Here is a 17,650-nt window from a genome sequence, read left to right as displayed (position 1 = left end):
CCTGCTTCTCCCTCTGCCTCTGTCTACCACTCTGTGTGCCTGTGCTCATGCTCTCTCTCTCTCTCTCTCTAACAAATAAATAAATAAATAAAATAAACAAACAAATAAATAAAATCTTAAAAACAGAACAAAACAAAAACAAAAAAAAACTTCTTTAATATCCTCTCAAATATTTTTAGGTCATTTGTAACAAATTTTGAGTTTCTGTTAATTTCCCATGAAATGTAAAGCCCATTACATATTAGAATTTTGCTATATTATTTTCTTGTATAATAGCATTAGCATGTATAGTAAGTTCTACCATAAACATTTAAAATTTAATGTGAGAGGATCACCTAAAATTTGCTTTAATAACTTTAAACTTTAAGTATAGTAGTTCTTTATTAATTGATTGCTTCTTTCCCTTTATATAGGAGCAGAACTTCTTCCACACAAGACCAGAAGGAAGACTGGAGTATTGCTACACCAGTGAAAGAGGTTAAACCAGAAGAGAGAGGTAAAGTTGTACCTCATACTTAAATAAATGAAGTTATATTTAAAAGCTCATTGACTTTTCATTTAACATATTTTTAATTTTTACAATAATCATTTTTAAGAGTTTTATAATTCTTGTGAATATCTAATAGAGGAAAGAGCCTTCTATATTGTTTAATTAAACAACAAAATTCAACAAATATTTAATATAATGTATACTGGTCTGGGTCCTGAGTATATAATGATCCCTCTCTACCTCCCAAGAAGTTAACTGTAATTCAGTGCTGTCTAGTCGTGCTTTCTGGGATAATCAAAGTGTTCTCTGTTTCTACCATCTGGTAGCCATATATAATATCTGCTTGAAATGTAGTTAGGAAGTCTGAGAATTTAATTTTTCAGTTTAATTTTAACACTTTTTAAATGTAAATAATCACATGGGATTCATGACTACCACACTGGACATGGAAGCTCTACTATATTTATATTTTGTATGTAATATTTATATATGTATAAATTAAGATTAATACATGTGCTTTATATATAATATATATACATTATAATATATATAATGTATATATATATATATTGCATATATATAGTTTTCTTTTTTTTTTAAGATTTTATTTATTTATATGACAGAGACAGAGAGATCAAAAGTAGTCAGAGAGGCAGGCAGAGAGAGAGGAGGAAGCAGGCTCCGTGCTGAGCAGAGAGCCCGATGCGGGGCTCGATCCCAGGACTCTGGGACCATGACCTGAGCCAAAGGCAGAGGCTTTAACCCACTGAGCCACCCAGGCACCTCATAAAAAACATACTTTAGGGGCCTGGGTGGCTCAGTGGGTTAAAGCCTCTGCCTTTGGCTCAGGGCATGATCTCAGGGTCCTGGGATCGAGCCCCGCATCCGGCTCTCTGCTCAGCAGGGAGCCTGCTTCCTCCTCTCTCTCTGCCTGCCTCTCTGACTAGTGATCTCTGTCTCTGTCAAATAAATAAATAAAATCTTAAAAAAAAAAAAGAAAGAAAAACTAAAAGAAAGATTTGTTTATTTATTTATTTATTTATTTGAGAGAGAGAGAGCAGAGAGGGAGGGGCAGAGGGAGAAAATCTTTAAGCAGATTTGTCACTGAGCGCAGAGCCAGACGCTTAATTTTTCACATGACAAATGCTAGGAGAAGATTAATATGTTAATGGACATAATAACAGTTAAATTAACTGCAGTTATGTTTATTGTAAACTCATACATGTGATCCCAAAGTGCAAGACAGTATCAGGTTGACAAGATTTATTATAATTAAATGTTTGTGCTAAAAAAATTACAGGAGGTTACTCACCTACTCAATATGAAATAGTAAAACTAATTGAGATGATATTCTAGAAAAACATTGAGAGATTCAATACAATGAATTGGAGGCATCTGAAGTTATAAACACAGCATCTATTTTAGAATGCTATCATAAAAACACTACAGAAGATTGTGTACAAACATGATGGATGTCTTTGGTAAACATTTTTATCGCATCAGAAGTGATTTAAGTGGCATTAATTTAATTAAACATTTCAGACTCTCTTTATAGAAACTGAATAGAGCATAAGTTGGCTGGAGAACACAGTGTTCACTGTGTATATTGTTATGAAAAAAACAGACAATTAAGGATGTAAAATGTCCAGGATGTGGTAGATTCTGGAAAAAGAAGACATAGACCAAATAAAGAGAGGCCAAATCAAGGGCCAGTCCATAAACGATAATTTTTATGCATTACAATAGAGAGACCTGTTTCTCAAGAATTCTTTTCAGGCAGCATGCTGAATTTCTTTGATAGGCTTACTAGGTTAGAAATAGAAACTGGGACTACTGAGCTTACACTTATAACCAATATGTAATATCTTCTAGCAGAAAATTATTGCTTTATTGTCCAAATCAAAACAAAACAAAGCAGAGGTCTATTAGTTGCCTTTGTTTTGAACCTGTTTTACTGTTTTTCTTCTAGACTCAGCTCTTTGTCTTTCTCGACATTTTGTGTTTGTTTATGTCTTCTTGTCATGTCACATTTTGGCAAAAGTCACTGTTTACAAGTATAAATCTCACCAGAGTGGAACCCATATCCATCTTCCTTACTGATCTATCTCTAGGGAGAGAGTGTATTGCCCAGAACATAACAAGCTCTCTGCGTGTTTCTAGTATAAATAGGTGAATGAATATCCATGTTAATCATTTTGTTAACGTTAAACCATATCTTTTCAGAGCTGTGAACCAGTAATCACAAATTTCTCTCATTACAGGAGTCAATTTGTGTTATAACTAAATAAATGGAATTTGGAAACAATGAATTCCTGGCAGGGCTAACTAAGGTTGTTATTATCTGATAAGGAATATAAAGTATCATGTTTCTAGGAATCATCTGAGGATTTTCAGTATTTAGCTGATGTAATCATTATGATTTGCTTTTGTCATAGAATGAGAGGAAATACAAGAATGATTTAAAAATAAAGTTCTATAATATAGCTTATGAAAAAAACATTTTTAGATAAAATATACAAGGAGATATTGCTTGAGATTCCTCTATTCTAACTATTTTACAAAGTGTTCACTTCAAAATCTGTCTTCAAAAGTTATAATTAATGTTATGATTTTATTATAATAAAACTCTTTAAAAGGCTAATTCATTTTTCTAAAATTCTCTTATTAAACATATAAATATTAAAAAAGGAAAATGATACCATTAGTACCTATGTTCCCACCACCTAGTTTATAGGCTGATTTATTAACAAATGTGAATATATATTTCTATTTTAAGATGAAAAGTGTCCAGAATTGAAGCAGGAAATGGAAACATTGCTCTCAGAGGCCATTCATCTCATTAAAAGTCTAGAAACTGACCGTGCAGAAGCTGAAGAAGCTTTAAAACAACAAAAATCAAGAAAGAAAAAGATTCACATGAAAATTGATTCTTGGTCAATCTGGAGACTTCAAGAAATTCCATTAGCTGTGCAGAAAGGTAATAATAAGATTTTTTTCATATTGCCATTTGTTTTGTTTGAGAGGCATGAATAATCAATTGAAGCTTTGGAAAAAAGTCAACTCTGACCATATTGTTTTGCATCCAAACAGTGTACTTTTGATAAATGCTATTAATGATAATGCTGGTAACATTTATGTAGCTGGGACTGCAGTGAGTAAACCTGGACCTTCTGTAGTTTGGTGTTTGTTGATAATTCCATAGCATTTATGGTGCCTGTGGGACATTTAAACTTTTGGCACATATTTCCTATGATGACTACATTATTTGAGTACTTGAAACTTAGAAATTTAAGTGATTTCCAATTGGTGTCATTGACCAAATCTTTAAATCTAGGAAAATAAAAGAGTTTTAAAATGATATTTTAGCAACATGCATCTGCTTTTGAGAATTCAGTAGTAGATCTTCTTGAGAACTTCTAGCAGACAATAAAGCTGGAGATGTTTCAAAAGGAAATACTAGGTTTTTTAGACCACAGAATAAGAGACCTATGGTAAAGTATTAAACAGTCTAAAGGTATTGGATTTTTTATTCTCCAAACACTGCTTATTAAGCATGCCTACTACATGATTCTACTGAGGCTAGACTTTGTTTATAAATAACTTTTAATTCAGTTAGAAATTGTAATTCTGGATTCACATGATTTATAAACGGTTATATTAGGGTGCTTATAAACCTATCATTTAAACTAAGACACTTTTGAGAGGAAAAGGGAGGCTGTTTTACCCTGAGACATTAAATTATTTGTCAAACTGAACACTTACATATACCTTTGTTATATGTCTTCTAAAACTATAGTTTCCAAGTAGAGTGTGCACATTTTAGGGAGTTGCAAGAAAACATTAGAACTTTTATATTTATAAACTTTGTTATTTTTATTTACTTTCTTGGTTATTGGGGTTTTAATTTTGCCATTATTGTACCTGACAAAGTAGAGTTTCCCAGTGGTTCCTCGATTCTGTTATTTCAATAAAATAAATTAAGTATGGGTTCAGTGACTGTTTATTCCTTTTAAATTAATACTGAGCTCACAGACTGAACTCACCCTTTGTTCACTCCCTTCTGAAGCAGAACTCAAGAAGCAGGAAATTGCCCAGAGCCTAGACTGGATGATTTTAATTCTGCCCCTGTCTATGCTCTTTGTTGCCCTTTACTGAAGAGTTAATTCTAAAAATTACGCAAAAAGTGCTCTAAACTCAGGTAAGAGTAGGCCTTTTTCTACCCACACTTTAAAGTGTGCATTTTACAAAACATTTGGTTTCTATAGCTATTTATAAAAGTAAATAATTCAGGCTTGGAGTGAGTTTGTTCTGATTCACAAGGTTTTTGAATAGAATTTATGATGTGCATACTCTACTAATACAAGAACGTAAGTGTATAATTTATAAATACATACTTACATACATATTGGTGTTAGAGGCAACCAAATGTACAATAGGGTCAGAATAGGCATCCTGGGAAATTCTGGAACCCAGTAGATTCTTGAGCAGATTCACATTCACATTCACAAGGAGTCATCTGGAGTTTTGTTTTTTTTTAAAGATTTATGTGTTTATTTGAGAGAGAGAGAGCATGAGAGGGGCTGAAGGAACTGGAGAGAGAATCAGACTCCACGCCGAATGGAGCCCAAGGCAGAGCTGGATCTTACAATGCTGAGACCACAACCTGAGCTGGAACCAAGAGTCAGACACTTAACCAACTGTGCCACCCAGACACCCTTGCAATTTTTTAAAATGTTTGGGAAGCCTTTCCTTGTCAGTGGTAGTAGAATAGTCGGTGTAGCTGGTTTTATTTAGTATTTTGCTAATAATTTTCTATATAATCTCATATGGCCTTTATAAGAGAAGATATTATAGTTTGTGGTTGTATGAAGTTCTACTTAAGGAATTGCCAAAATAAAATTAAATTGAGATACGTACATGCACATTTTCCGTACCTTATAAATGCATTTCAGTGATGGAATACATTCTTGCCATTGGTGATAATTTATTACTTGAGCTGTCTTTTATTTAAAGATCTATTTAAAGATCTTTAGGGACACCTTGGTGGCTCAGTCAGGTAAGCATCTGCCTTCAGCTCAGGTCATGATCCCAAGGTCCTGGGATCGAGCCCCATATCAAGCCCTGCATTGGGCTCCTTGCTCAGCGGGAAGCCTGGGTCTCCCTCTCCCACTCCCCCTGCTTATGTTCTCTCTCTTGCTGTCTCTCTCTGTCAAATAAATGAAATCTTTTAAAAAAAAATCTATTTAAAGATCTTTTAAAAAACTTAAAGATCTACTTACAAAACTGAAATTTATTTTCATCTGCTTTATTTTAAGTAGCTAACACATGTAATGAAATTTAAATTCATTTTTACTATATAGTTTTTAGGTACCTTCTGTTTGTAAAATATTCCTGAAAAGTAGTGTGCTTTCAGGAATATATTGCCTTTATATTGATACATTTAGGATATAATTTCTAAATTATTAAATATAAAATTATATTTATATTTATATTTATATTAAATATATTAAAAATATATTTATATTTATATTAAATATAAAATTTAGAAATTTTTTTACAGGTTACAGAAGTATATATTCTTAAAGATTTTGGATTCTCAAAGTCTCTAGCTTATGTGACAAGAAAAATGCTTAATCTCCATAGCAGCCTTAATATTAAGTTTGATGTTTATAGAATTTTAAAATAATTTTTGTAAAAAACTTACATTTATAATTAATGAAATTAATTAATTTCATTAATTCATTAATTAATGAAATTCCATTTTTTCTTAGATATCTTGTGGTCAGTCCTCCAGATCCATTCATCCCCCTAACCAGCCCACTCACACTTGTATCTTCTGTTTTGTGATCCATGAGTCTGATTGATAATGGACTGCATCAAACATATCTTTTGTAATCTGTCCTCCTGCTGGTTCAACCATTTGGAATTAGTGGCAAGAGACCATGGAAGATAATGGAAAAGAGTGAGGGTGGGGTTTTATACCCTTGACTACTTTCCTTTCTACTTGGCTACTGCATTCCCCTCTCCCCCACAGAATGACAGCCATTGGCACCCAACATGCAGCCAATAATCTAGCAAATGTCTTTTTATTTTTCCTCTCAAAAAAGATAATCAGAAGTAAGTTTTTCATCAGAAATTGGGTGTTGCATAAGCTTAAAAAATATAGAATTAGATATGCACAGCTGTGTTTCCTTACAACATAAGAGTATGTACATTTATTATACCCAAGCAGCATCTGAAGGCCCAAATAAACTAATGACTCAGATTTCCCTGGTACTCTTCATTGTACCTGCTTCTTTAGATTCCCTGTCTTTCCCTTAGTCTACATTCATGGGTCCATGGGCACTTCCCAATGATTGATTACCTAAAGGAAGAGAAAAAAAAAATCGCAGACTGGTTTAAGTACTGGTTTATGTATTTGAATGGTATGTTGACACAATTTGAGGAGCTGCTGTTTTACAATCTCAATATAGGAAGGGTGAAGACAGATTACCTTGAAGGAGTAAAGTCCTGGGATGCAAATGGGAAGTAGCAAAAAGGATAGCATAATCGGAGTTGGAAAGAACATGAATGTTGAGACTGGTGAAAGGGAGTTTAGGAGAGTGTTCTGGGGATTGATCTTTCAGAGAGGATGGAGTGTGAAGACAGTTGTGTCCCATAGAAATGCTCACAAGGTTCTTCTACTATGGAAGAAGACCTTAGCAATAACACAATGTTAAATCTTCTAATTTTGGTTTGCATTTAGTCATGTGAATTAATGTTATTTACTACAATAATGATTTGTAACAAATCACCTTGGAACTCAGTGGCTTACAACAATAAGCATTTTTTAATATAAGCTATCCTATTTGTAACAATTTTCAATTTATTTTTTTGTGTTTTGATATATAATTGTATCAACAGAAAATAGTAATTATTTTTTCCTTTTCCTTTCTGACATTTATAACTCCTATCACATCATTTTACTTCTAGATAATTTTAGAAGGCCTCCACTCTTGCAGTTTTTCTCATTTTGTAGTTCATAGAATAGTTATACATAACCCAGTATATAGATTGGTTGTAATAGGCAAGATTCATACTAGAACACTTTTTAGCTTATAAAACATATATTTTAATCCCTTTGATGATAAATGATGAAAGCAATATATTTTATAATGCACTACTAAGATAACATATTAAATTTAGTAAGCTTCATGGATAAGTAATTTCTGAATCCAAGATATTTCATATGTCTCTATTATCAAATAAAGGTTTCTTTCTGGAGTTCTTGTTTTAAAATCAGATTTTCTTTTGTTATTATTGTATGTCTAGAACATGAAGCCTATTTGGGAGATATTGTAGAATTACAATGGCATCTTGAAGATAAAGCTTATCAACTGAAACATTTTGAGGAGCAAAAGGCAAAATTAGAAGAAGTTAATGCAAAGCTTCAAGCAGACATAGACTACATGAATAAATTTGGTCCTCTAATTAACTCAAAACAGAACCAAGAACTTGAAGCTCTGAAAGAATTTCAAACAAAGAAATTTGAGGTAAATGAATAAACGAATGGATATGCATTTTATAGAGTGTTACTTAGTTGTACAAAATATTTCAGCTGTAAGAAATTAATATCTTTAAATGTTTCATTTTCACTGAAAATTAACCTACTATTAATTTCCTAAAGGAACTATTAAACTACACATAATACAATCAATTGATATTCATTTAAACTGTGTCATCTTCTGTTTTATACTTAGGAGTATTAATAGTCAACCTACTAATAGAATTTTGGAGATTTAGAACAACATGATAATTTTTGAAGTTTTAAATCAAACTGGGAGAGAATGCAAGCAGAATATATCAGTCAATTTTATTGTTGATGATAATAAACTATAAAATCTTTTCAATGATTAATTAACATTTAACTCTCCTATTGTGGAATTGTGTTATAGAAAAATAAATTACTTATACCTGCCGCCAAATGAACAGATTTAACTCATATTTATTTTTTATTATTTTAAAGTAAATAGAGTTGTTAAGTGTGTCCTATATTCTCAGCGATTCCATTTTCCTTCCTCACTCTCCAAAAATAACCTTATCAGGAAAATCTGTTTTGAGGTGAATTTTGTATATTTATATATACATATTTAAGCACAATGCATGGTTTCTTTTTTGTTTTTCAAATAGTATCAACCATTGTAAAAGTTTCTGCAAGTTGTTTTTTTTTAATCTGACATTGTTTTAGAGGTCAAATTACTGTTCATTCATTTTACTTGCTGTTTTGGATTTGACACCAAAAATAAAGCTAACAAAAGCAAAAATAAACAAGTGGGGATACATCTGTCTAAAAATCTTCTGCATGGCAAGAGGAAACATTAACAAAATGAAAGATAGTTTACTGAATGGGAGAAAATATTTGCAAATCATATATCTGATAAGGGGTTAATATCTGAAATAAAGAACTTCATACAACCCAACACCAAAATAAAACAATATGACTTAAAATTGGGCTGAAGATCTGAATAGGTATTTTTCCAAAGATGAAATACAGATAACCAACAAGTACATGAAAAGGTTGTCAATATCACTAATCATCAGGGAATGCAAATTGAAACCACAGTGAGAGATCATCTCATACTTGTCAGAATGGCTATTATCAAAAAGACAAGAAGTAAAAAGTGTTGGCAAAAATGTTAGAGAAAAAGGAACCCTTGTATGCTGAATATGTGAATTGGCACAACAACTGTGGAAAGCAGAATGGAGGTTTCTCAGAAAATTAAAATGGAACTGTTGTATGACTCAGCAGTTCCACTTCTGGATACTTATTAGAAGAAAAAACACAAATTGAAAAGATGTGTGCTCCCCCATGTTCATTGCTGCGTTATTTACCATAGCCAAGATATTGAAACAACCTAAGTGTCCATCAATGGATGAATGGATAAAGAAGATGTGGTATGGGTGTGTGTGTGTGTATGTGTGTGTGTATATACACACATATATGTGTATATATATTAGTGATATGTATTATATATATATATACACACACACACACACACACACACACATACACAAACACACACACACACACATAATGGAATATTACTCAAAAAAAAGAGTGAAATCTTGCCATTTACAACAGGGATGGACCTTGAGGACATTATGTTAAGTAAGTTAGACAGAGGAACACAAATACCATGTGATCTCACTTATATGTGGAATCAAAAGAAAAAAACAAATAAAAAAAATTTCATGGATAGAACAGATTGGTGGTTGCCTGATGGAGGGTTTAGAAAATGACTGGAAAGGGAGTCAAAAAGTACAATCTTCTATTTATTAAATATGTAAGTCATGAGGATTTAATGTACAGCATGTTGACTATTGTTAGTACTATTGTATTATATATTTGAAAGTTGCTAAGACAGTACATCTTAAAAGTTCTCATCACAAGAAAAAAATTCTAGCTATGTATGGCAATGGATGTTAACTAGACTCACTGTGGTGATAATTTCACAATATATAGAAATATTGAATCATTATGTTTTATGCCTGAAATTATTATATATTAATTGTACCTCAATAAAAAAATGAAAACCTTTTATGTGCCAAAGGACACTATCAATATCTGATAAAAAGTTAATATCCAAAATATGTACAGAACTTACATAATACCAAAAAATAAGTAATACAATTAAAAGATGGGCAGAGGACCTGAAAATACATTTTTCCAAAGAAGAAAAGATATGTGAAAAGATGGTTAACATCTCAATCATCAAAACCAATCAAAACCACAATGAGATATCACCTTACACCTTTCGGAATAGCTAGAAACAACAAGACAAAAAGTAGCAAGTGTTGGCAAGGATATGGAAAAAAAAAGAACCCTCATGCACTGTTGTGGGAATGTAAGTTGATGCAGCCATGGTGGAAAACAGTATGGAGGTTCCTCAAAAAATTAAAAATAGAAATGCCATATGATCCAGTAATTCCACTATTGGGGTTTTACCCAAATAAAACAAAACCACTAATTTGAAAAGATATATGTACCCCTTTTTTTATTGCAGCATTTTTACAAAAGCCAAGATATGGAAACAACATCAGTGTCCATCGACAGGTGAATGGATAAAGAAGATGTGGTGTATATATATATATATATATATATGTATGTATATATATATATATATATACAATAGAATATTACTCCACTATAAAATATGACAAAATCTTGCCATTTGTGCAAACATGGATGGACCTCTAGAGGATATAATGCTAAGTGAAATAAATCAATCAGAGACAAATACTATATGATTTCACTTATGTGTAGAATCTGAAAAACAAAAATTAGGGATAGACCTATAAATACAGAGAACAAAATGATGTTTGCCAGGGGAGGAAGTGGATGGATAGGCAAATGGATGAAGAGGAATGGGAGGTACAAGCTTCTAGTTATGGAATAAATAAGCCACTGGGATAAAAGGTGTAGCATAACAAGGGCACCTGGATAGCCCAGTCAGTTAAGTGTCCGACTCTTGATTTTGGCTCAGGTGGTGATCTCGGGTTTGTGAGATTGAGCCCTGTGTCAAGCTCCACACTAAGTGCAGAGTCTGCTTGAGATTCTCTCTTCCTCGCCCTCTGCCCATCTCATGCTTTATCTCTCTCTCTCTCTCTCTCTCTCAGATAAATAACTTTTTTTTTAAAAGGTACAGATTAGGCAATATAGTCAATGATACTGTATTAGTGTTATATGGTGACAGATGGTAGCTACACTTGGGGTGAGCACAGTGTAATGTATGGGATTTGTTGAATCACTGTCTTGTACTTCTGAAACTAATTTTTGTGTCAACTGTGTGTCAATGAGAAAAAGTAAAAAAGATACTGTCAGAAAACTGTGTGTCAATGAAAAAAAGTAAAAAAGATACTATCGGAAAAGTACCTATAGAATGAGAGAAAATATTGCAAATTATACATTTCAGAAGGGTATGGTACCTAGAATATATAAAGAACTTTTTAAATTCAACAACCCAAGACAAATAGCCAAGTTAAAAATGGGCAAAGGACTTGAATAGATATATCCCCAAACACATACAAATAGGCAACAAACTTTTTTTTTTTTTTGGTTTGTGAAAAGACAATTTTATTTATTATCAAAGGTGGCCATTGTCTGATGTGTTTATTTATAAGACTTTCAAGAAGAGCATTAATATCAAATATTATACTAATGCAAAACTAGAATCTGGTTTTCTATCTGTTAAAATAAATACATAATTTTGGACTATTGATTTGCCCTTAAAAGAAGCTATTAAAGATACACGTTTCCCTGTGTCATCTGCCCAGATTACAGAGATTCTTTGTCCTACTAAAATAACTCTCTATGCTTTATATTTATTTTATTATATCCTTGATTATTTAAGTAAACAGAAGTTCCTCACTTAGGAAAGACTGTGGTTCTTAAAAATCATATTACTTTAAAAAATATTTTATTGTCACTTTGGTTAAACTAGCAATGAAGTATTACTGCACAGCAACCCATGATCCTATAGTAATCAAGTGTTCACAACTCCCAACAACTTTTGATATTTAAGCAACAAACATTTAACAAGATAGATGCTCAACATCATTAGTCATTAGGGAAATGCAAACCAAAACTACAGCGAGATACCATTTACAGCGATTAGGATGGGAATAAATATAAAACAGAAAATAACAAGTTTTAGTGTCTATGTGAAGAAATTGGAACTCTGGCACCTTGCTGGTGAGAATGTAAAATGGTTGCAGATGCTGTGGAAAAGATGCTTGCTTTTCCTCAAAGAGTTCAACACAGAATACCATATGCTCTAGGAATTATACTCTGAGATATATACTCCAAAGAACTGAAAACTGATGACCAAGAAACAAAAGCAAATGTACATAAATGTTCATGGCAGCAGTGTTTGTATTAACCCAAGGTGGAAACAACCCGATGTCCATCACCTGATTAATTACTAAATAAAATGTGATATATCTATACCATAGGAAGAAATTTTAAAAAATGAAATACTGTTATATGTCACAACATAAATCAACTTTGAAACATTATGCTAAAAAAGAAGCTAAAAACAAAAGATCACATCTTGGGGCACCTGGGTGGCTCAGTGGGTTAAGCCTCTGCCTTTGGCTCAGGTCATGATCTCAGGGTCCTGGGATTGAGCCCTGATTTGGGCTCTTTGCTCAGCAGGGAGCCTGCTTCCCTCTCTCCTTCTCTCTGCTGCTCTGCCTACTTGTGATCTCTCTCTTGTCAAATAAATAAATCTTTAAAAAAATCACATTCTGTATAGTTTCATTTATATGAAATATCCAGAACAGATAAATCTATAAAACAAAACAGATTAGTGATTGCTAGGGGCCAGAGGAAGTATAGTGTAGTGTTTTATTTATAGTCCTTTATCATATAACTTTATTTTATTTTATTTTATTTTATTTTTATTTTATTCTGCTGTCTTGACTCAGTTTTGAGGTCCTGGCTAGAGATATGCTAAAAAAACTAACTGCTTAAGGGACTGAACGCCTCTAGTCAGCATGCTTGAGCCCTAGTGCATATCTTGCAAATTGAAGATAATTGCAAATCAAGCTCCAAGGTTCTATGTTGCCTCCAAATTCTGCAAGCAGCCCAGCCTCATAACGCCACAGAGCCACAAGAGTATTATCCACATCAATTGGAGTATCAATGGCGGAAGTATATAACAGTGCCACACAAACCCAACTCAAGAGCTTGCCTTGGGGATGAATTTGTCTCATATGATGTAACCTGGTTCCCAACATGAGACCATCACCCCAGCAATGCCCACAGGTTACCTCTAAAGGCACTGAGAAGTTGGACATGGTCTATTTGATATTAGGAATTCTCTTACATTCTCTTTGCTTAGCTCATCATTCTGGTGTGTTTCTTGCTCTCTACTAAAATGTATACATCTACACTCCTATGCCTGAAGGATAATCTTGTAGAGGTTACTACTACCTGTGCTATTCAAAAAATTAATGAACATTATTGCTTTTTTCAGGAGGCAATTGCTTTATTTCAGTCTACCAATTGACCCACTGGGGAGAGGACTGTTCACTCCCTACTGCCTTGTACTTCCTTCCCTCAGGCTTTCCAGCAGGAGGTCCAGACTACAACCATCTCTTCTCTAGGTTGACAGAGAATGGAGAAATGGAGAGGGAAGGGAGAATGTTTATGATATTTGACAATTAATAAAAACAATAAAAATGGAATATTTTGGACCCTTTCATTAAGATAATAATGATTATTCCTGATAGGATTACAATTGATTTAACTTATTTTTTTCATCTGTGTTTTCTGGTTTTTCTATAGTAAAATATTATTTCAACAATAAAAACAATAAGTAACGATTCTTTTGTAGGTTAAAAAATGAATATTTTGTTTTGCTCATATCACCTGGAATATTGAACTTTTTTCTTCAATACCTTTTATGCATCCCTCGTATTGATGCTTTTCAGGCTAATGGAAACCTAAAAATTTACTGTGCTAATAGAATAATATGGGAAGAAAATTGATGTAAAGGACTTTTTCTTTAGATCAAAACTACCTAAATTTAAGTCCTATCTCTGATTTTTCTCTTGCCTGATTCTTTTAATTACCCATTAAGTCCATGTATTAACAAAAATAGTTTTCATTTCTAGGCAATGGAATTATACAAACAAACTCATGAAGAACTTGAAGAAGCTATAGAAAATGTTGAAAATGCCAAATTGAATGTTAAACAAATTAGACAAAACATGGAGCAAGACATTCATAATGATGAAACAACCATAGAAGCCTACAAGTAAGAATTTTTCACTAACGCTGCTTACAGCATTTAGAACAAAAATATTGATTAAAATGTAATTTATATTCCTGTATAAAAATTCAGATAAAGAGAAAGAATCTCAATAACCTATATTTATCTTATGACCAAGTTTATATATAAATTAAGATATATGTCTTTTACATATGTAATATACATATGTATAGATTCCTAAAGTACTATTTTTCTGTAATTTTATTTATAAGTTTTTTAAAATTTTAATTCCAGTATTGTTAAGATTCAGTATTATATTATTTCCAGGTGTACAGTATAGTGATTTAACAGTCCTGTACATTACTTAGTGCTCATCATGATAAATGTACTCTTTAATCCCCACCCTCTATTTCACCCATCTCTCCCCCACCCAATATTCCCTCTGGTAACCATTAGTTCTCTATAGTTACCAGTCTATTTCTTGATTTGTCACTCTATTTGCTCCCTCCTCCCACTTTGCTCACTTGTTTTGTTTCTTAAATTCCACATATGAGTGAAATCAAGTGTTAATTGTCTTTGACTGACTTATTTTCTTAGCATGATATTCTGAACTCTAGCCATGTTGTTGCAAATGGCAAAATTTCATTCCCTTTGTGGCTGAATAATATTCTATTCTATATGTACACCATATCTTCTTTATCCATTGATAAATCAATGGACAATTGGGCTGCTTCCATAATTTGGCTACTATGTATAATGTAGCAATAAACATAGGGGTGCATGTATCCCCTTGAATTAGTGTTTTCATATTTTGGGGGTAAATAACCCAGTAGTACAATTACTGGGTCATAGGATGGTTCTACTTAACTTTCTGAGGAACCTCTATACTATTCTCCACGGTGGCTCCACCAGTTTGCATTCCCACCAAGAGTGCACGAAGGTTTCTTTTTCTCCATATTCTTGCCAATACCTGTTGTTTCTTGTGTTTTTGATTTTAGTCATTCTGACAGGTATGAGGTGATATCCCATTGTAGTTTTGATTTTCATTTCCTTGATGATGAGTGATGTTGAGCATCTTTTCATGTCTGTTGGCCATCTGGATGTCTTCTTTGGAGAAATGTCTATTGGTGTCTTCTGCCCATTTTTTAATTGGATTATTTGTTTTTTGGGTGTTGAGTTCTGTCAGTTCTTCATATATTTTGCATATTAACCCTTTGTCAGATATGTCATTTGCAAACATCTTCTCCCATTCAACAGATTGCCTTTTAGTTTTTTTTTTATTATTTCCTTCACTGTGCAGAAGCTTTTTGTTTTGATGTAGTCTGAATAGTTTATTTTGTTTTTATTTCCCTTACCTCAGGAGACCTATCTAGACGAATGTTGCTATGGCCAGTGTCAGAGAAATTACTACCTGGGCTCTCTTCTAGGACTTTTATGGTTTCAGGTCTTACATTTAGGTCTTTGATCCATTTTGAATTTATTATTGTGTATGGTGTAAGAAAGTCATCCAGTTTCATTCTTTTGCATGTAGCTGTCCAGTTTTTCTACCACCATTTATTGAAGAGACTTTTTTGTCCCCATTGTATATTCCTTCCTCCTTTGTCAAAGAATAATTGACCATATAATTGCAGATTTATTTCTGGGTTTTCCACTTTGTTTCATTGATTTATATGTCTGTTTTTATGCAGTACTGTACTGTTTTGATTGCTACAGCTTTGTAGTATAGCTTGAAGTACAGAATTGTGATGTCTCCGACTTTGCTTTTCCTTTTCAAGATTGCTTTAGCTTTTTGGAGTCTTTTTTGTTCCCTATAAATTTTAGAATTGCTTGTTCTAGTTCTGTGAAAAATGCTGTTGGTATCTTAATAAGGATTTCATTTAACATGTAGATTGCTTTGGGTAGTATAGACATTTTAACAATATCTGGTTTTCCTATCCATGAGCATGGAATGTCTGTCCATTTCTTTGTGTCATTTTCAGTTTCGTCAGTGTCTTATAATTTTCAGAGTATAGATCTTTCACTTCTTTGGTAAGTTTATTCTTAGTTACCTTATTATTTTTGGTACAGTTATAGATGGGATAATTTTCTTAATTTATCCTTTATCTGCTTCATTATTAGTGTATAGAAATGTGTGTTAACTAACTAGAGTTTAAATAAAACCTTGAAACAAGAAAAAAAAAAAGAAATGCAACAGATTTCTCCACACTGATTTTGTATACTGTGACTTTACTGAATTCATTTATCAGAACTAGTAAGTGTTTTGGTGGAGTCTTCAGGCTTTTCTATATATTGTATCATGTTATCTGCAAATAGTGAAAGTTTTCTTCTTCCTTAAAAATTTGAATGCCTTTTATTTCTTTTTGTTGTCTGATTATTATGGCTTGGACTTCCAGTACTATGTTGAATGAAAGTGGTAAGAGTGGACATCCTTGTCTTGTTCCTGACCATATGTGAAAAGTTGTTCTTCCCTAATGAGTATGATGGTCACTCTGGGTTTTTCTTTTAAAACCTTTATTGTGGGGCACCTGGGTGGCTCAGTGGGTTAAGCCTCTGCCTTCGGCTCAGGTCAGGATCTCAGGGTCCTGGGATCGAGCCCCACATCGGGCTCTCTGCTCAGCGGGGAGCCTGCTTCCCCCTTCTCTCTGCCTGCCTCTCTGCCTACTTGTGATCTCTCTCTCTCTGTCAAATAAAATCTTAAAAAAAAAAACCACAAAGCCTTTATTGTGTTAAGGTATGCTCCTCTAAACCTCCTTTGTTGAGGGTTTTTATCATGCATGATGTTGTACTTTGTCAAATGCTTTTTCTGCTTCTATTGAAAAGATTTTTGTACTTTCTCTTTGTATACCCTTATACTTTTTATACATTTATAATGTGATGCATCATGTTAATTGATTTTTTAATACTGGACCACCCTTGCATCCTGAGAATAAATTCCACTTGATCGTGGTAAATGGTGCTTTTCTTACTGTATTATTGGATTTGGTTTGCTAGTATTTTATTGAGAACTTTTGCATGTACATTTATCAGTGATTTTGGCCTGTAATTCTGTTTGGTTTTTTTTTTGGGAGGGGGTGGGTTTGACTGATTTTTATGGATACACTTTTTTGGATTTATTTGTTTATTTATTTATTTATTTATTGTGCCTTTGTCATTGGTATTAGGGTAATGCTGGCCTCAGAGGATGAATTTGGAAGTTTTTCTTCCTCTTCTATTATTTTTTTCAGTAGTTTAAGAAGATTAGATATTAACTGTTCTTTAAATGTTTAGGAGAATTCACCTCTGAAACTGTCTGGCCCTGGACTTTTGTTTGTTGGGAGTTTTTTAATTACTGATCTAATTTCATTTCTGTTAATCAGTCTGTTCAAATTTTTTATTTCTTCCTGATTCAGTTATGGTAGGTTATATA

The 17,650-nt window shown here is 32.9% G+C and overlaps 1 protein-coding gene across 1 annotated transcript in view; it reads left to right on the top strand.

Annotated features, from left to right (window-relative positions):
• LOC111142411 (coiled-coil domain containing 178) overlaps positions 1 to 17,650 on the top strand; it is a 397,276-nt gene that overhangs the window by 27,257 nt on the left and 352,369 nt on the right. The window contains exons 5-8 of the mRNA XM_022495479.1: positions 414 to 496; positions 3,267 to 3,467; positions 7,802 to 8,022; positions 14,147 to 14,289. Coding sequence (XP_022351187.1) covers positions 414 to 496; positions 3,267 to 3,467; positions 7,802 to 8,022; positions 14,147 to 14,289 — 648 coding nt within the window. The remainder of the gene's footprint in view (positions 1 to 413; positions 497 to 3,266; positions 3,468 to 7,801; positions 8,023 to 14,146; positions 14,290 to 17,650) is intronic.

This window comes from Enhydra lutris, unplaced genomic scaffold (assembly GCF_002288905.1).
Source record: "Enhydra lutris kenyoni isolate GAN:26980312 unplaced genomic scaffold, ASM228890v2 scaffoldscaffold8, whole genome shotgun sequence".
Lineage (NCBI taxonomy): Eukaryota > Metazoa > Chordata > Mammalia > Carnivora > Mustelidae > Enhydra > Enhydra lutris.
The sequence above is the reverse complement of the archived record's forward strand: the minus strand, read 5'-3'. Positions and strand labels throughout refer to the sequence as shown.